General features: G+C 56.6%; 1 protein-coding gene across 1 annotated transcript; it reads right to left on the bottom strand.

The window, feature by feature from the left end:
• Positions 1-524: 524 nt before the first annotated feature.
• LOC103803081 (dispanin subfamily A member 2b-like) lies at positions 525-1,701 on the bottom strand. The gene is made up of 3 exons (XM_009075618.1): positions 1,623-1,701; positions 1,226-1,263; positions 525-683 (listed from the first exon to the last, which is right to left on the bottom strand). Exons 1-3 carry the CDS (start codon positions 1,699-1,701, stop codon positions 525-527), a joined length of 276 nt encoding a protein of 91 aa, XP_009073866.1.
• Between the last annotated feature and the right edge of the window lie 1,592 nt (positions 1,702-3,293).

The following is a 3,293-nucleotide window of genomic DNA, read 5'->3' as shown; positions in this document are numbered from 1 at the left end:
CCTGGCATGTCCTTGAGCATTATATACCAGCTGAGGAACAATTTCCCTCCCACGCACATGCCACAAGCAGATGTTGTTTCTCATCCAGCCGAACTGGGGCAGGAGGCCCCCAAACCACTTCCCACCAACACGCAACCGAGCTGGGGTAAAAGCAAAAGCAACCTTTATTTGAACCAAGTTTTCTCCAAACAAAGCACTTCTTGGGTTGTTTCAAGGCAGTTGGGGCTGCAAACCCAGAGTGAAGTGGCAAGCAGGGGAGGGCACCCTCCCTTCGCTATAACCGGTTTAGGAGTTCTCAGCTCCCCCGGCAAGAAGAGATGTCTGTCCCCAGGCACTTCCAACAAGGGTAGCCATCAGACAGGGCTCCCCAACATCTTGGAACAGTAAAGAAAGCAGGACAGGAGCCCCAGCAGACTCCACGGGGGCACATGGAGGACACCCCCAGCTCTGAGGGGTACAGGTGCTCCTGGCAGGCTTGGGGGGAATGTGCTGCCAGTGGAGCAGGGAGGGGGCTAAGTTAAGTTCTAAAGACGTGTGTAGTACGTGGTCCTGATGAAGAACAGAGCAATGAAGACGATAGTGATGATGATGCTGACCACCAGGGCAGCAATGTTGAGCTGCTTGGCCGTGGATCCGTAGCTCTGGGCTCCATTGTAGTCACTCAGGTTTTTACGGTCCCTGGACTGTGGGGAGGCAGAGGGGAGAGTCAGTAGGTTTGGAGGGGAGGGTGCCTCCTGCCCCCCTGCTCCAAACCCTTACTTTCTCCAGAGCTGCCAGCCAGGACTCTGTGGGGCCAGGGGGCCATGAACAGGGGCTTTATGGGTCTGTAGGGCACCCTCTGGTCCAGGGCTTTGTGGGGTCCCTTGGGTACTCCAGAGCTGAGGCTCTGTGGGGTCCATGGGTGTCCCTGGGGCTAGGGGCTCTGTGAGGTGCTTTGGGCATAGCAGGACTGGAGCTCTGTGGGCTCCATGGCTGTCCCTGGGGTCAGGAGCTCAGTGGGCTCCATGGAGCACCCCGGGGTGGGGGCTCAGTGGGGTCCATGGCCATCCCTGGGGTCAGGAGCTCAGTGAGCTCCATGAAGCACACCGGCGTGGGGGCTCAGTGGGTTCCACAGGTGTCCTGGGGGTTCAGGGCTCAGTGGACTCCATGGATTTCCCTGGGTTCAGGGGCTCAGTGGGGTCTCCGGGGCTGCTTCCCATCCCAGGGCCCTTCCCGAGTCTCCCACCTTGACGGAGAAGACGAGAGCCAGCAGGATCCCCGGTGCTGCAGATGGACCAGACTAGGGGGTCGCGGGGAGGCAGCGGCTGCTGTTCCTCCACCGTCACCACCGCGCTCCGGGACATCTCATCCATGTTAATCCCTGCCGGCAGCGCCTCGTACGACGGCAGCGCCGGCTCCATCCCGACGGCTCGGGGACAGTGGCGGTGACACCGGGAAAATTTCGCGGGGGGGGTGGCACCGAGACGTGCTCGAAGGGGTGATGGTTTCGTTTCCTCGAGAAGAAGGGGCGGGACGAGTTGGCCCCTCCGGACATCCTGGTGTGGGCAGGGGAGCCTCCGCAGGTTTGGCAGGAAGAATCCCGGACCCTCTTTCCTCGCCCCCTTCTTTATCTCTTTCTTTACCTCTTTCTTCGTCTTTCTTTACCCCGTTCCCCTCTTCCTTCTTTGCCCCTTCATTGCCCTGCGCTTTCCTTGTCTTCATCTTTACCTGTTCTATTTTCCTTGCCCTGTTCTTTCCCCTTTCTTTTTTCCCCCCCTTCTTTCCCTGTCTCTTTCTCTTCATCTTTACCTGTTCTATTTTCCTTACCCTGTTCTTTCCCCTTTCTTTTTCCCCCCCCTTCTTTCCCTGTCTCTTTCCTTGTCCCCTTCTTTGTCCCCCTTTTCTCCCTTTTTTCTTTGCCCCCTTTTTCTACCTTTTTTCTTTGCCCCATTCATTGCCCTCTTCTTCCTTTATTCCCTTCTTCACTCCTTTTTTTGCACATTTTTCTTCACCCCTTCTTCCTTTACCACATTTTCCCCCCTTCATCCTTTACCCTCTTCTTTGCCCCTCTTCTTTCCCTGTCCCTGTTTTGTCCCCTCCCAGGTGGCCACCTGGGGACAACTGTGAGAGTTTCGGGGTGCTTGGAGAGCAAACCCTAAATAGTTTCCCCTCCACACAGCACCAGGACCTTCATTGGCAACCCCCAGGCCACTGCTGCTGTGTTTTGGATTCTTCGTGTCAATGGGATGCAGCTCCATGGGGGAGAAATGCTTTTGGCACAGAAGCCCTGGCCGGGATCCATGTCCTTTTGACACGTGTAGGTTGCTGCTCCGTAAGTTTTATTAGAGGAAGTTTCTTCCTGGAATCCTTGCCGTGGCAGGCCCAGGCTGGCTGGCATGGGGCAGTATGGCATGGGACAGGCTTGGGCTCAGGACAGCCTGTGAAATCCCCGAATCCCACTGGGGGTTGGAGCACGGCTGCAGCTGGCAGCGAGCTCAGCCCCTCCAGCTCCCCCAAGCCCGAGCCCAGCTCCATCTTCTACAAATACAGGATGAGGCTAGCAGGTGCCACTTTTGGGGGATGCCATGTGGGATCTGTGGAAGGCTCTGGCCCCCCGGGGCTCCATTCAGGAATTATAGGAACTCCGCAGCTGCTGCACCAATGGCATTTCTAGTGTAAGAGTGTTTGAACAGTGTTAATGTGTCTAAATCTGCAGGATACACAATCCTATAGGGAGGGAATATAATTTTCTTGGCAACTCTGGGATTTTTCAGGCTGAAATAAACTAAACCTGGACCTGAAAATAAGGATTTTCCTGCTGGAAAGCACAGCCCGGGGCTGCTCTCTAGCTTTCCCAACTGAGAGTGTAATTTTTCCTCTAAGAGTTGATTTCTCCCCTGTTTTTGTCCCCAGCCCAAACTGCAGCAAGGAGGAGCTGCTGCCTAAGCCTGTGGAATGAGAGAGAAGGGAAAAAAAGTCCAATGTTTTCAGCCCTGCAGTGCGGAGGGATCAACCAGCCGTCACATCAGTGCAGTGAGTTGTGGCTAGTCTCAGCCTGGCTCAGCAGGGGCGGCCAGGGGTGCACAGGGTCATGGCCCCCAGGGGCCTAAGCCTAGCCAGGGGGATCCCGGGGCTCCCAGACCTCATGGAAACCCTGTGCCCAGCAAGGGTAATTCCAGGGGTCCGAGACCCCATGGGGTCCCTGCACCCATTGGGGGATGATCCCAGGGGTCCCCACACCCACTGGGAAATGATATCCCGGGATCCCCACACCCATCCCAGCAGGATCCTTGCACCCATCTTGGGGGGGATCC

The sequence above is a fragment of the Acanthisitta chloris genome, unplaced genomic scaffold (genome assembly GCF_000695815.1).
Source record: "Acanthisitta chloris isolate BGI_N310 unplaced genomic scaffold, ASM69581v1 scaffold3335, whole genome shotgun sequence".
NCBI lineage: Eukaryota > Metazoa > Chordata > Aves > Passeriformes > Acanthisittidae > Acanthisitta > Acanthisitta chloris.
Note: the sequence above shows the minus strand (reverse complement) of the source record. Positions and strands in the feature narration are given on the sequence as shown.

Bases quoted from the DNA above. Each gene is read 5' to 3' on its own strand.
- LOC103803081 (XM_009075618.1), bottom strand. From the start codon at position 1,701: ATGAAGACAAGGAAAGCGCAGGGCAATGAAGGGGCAAAGAAGGAAGAG. The intron at 1,264-1,622 runs GTAAAGAAAGAG...GTCCATCTGCAG, and splicing joins AAAGAAAGACGAAGAAAGAG to CACCGGGGATCCTGCTGGCT. The intron at 684-1,225 runs GTGGGAGACTCG...GCCTCCCCACAG, and splicing joins CTCTCGTCTTCTCCGTCAAG to TCCAGGGACCGTAAAAACCT.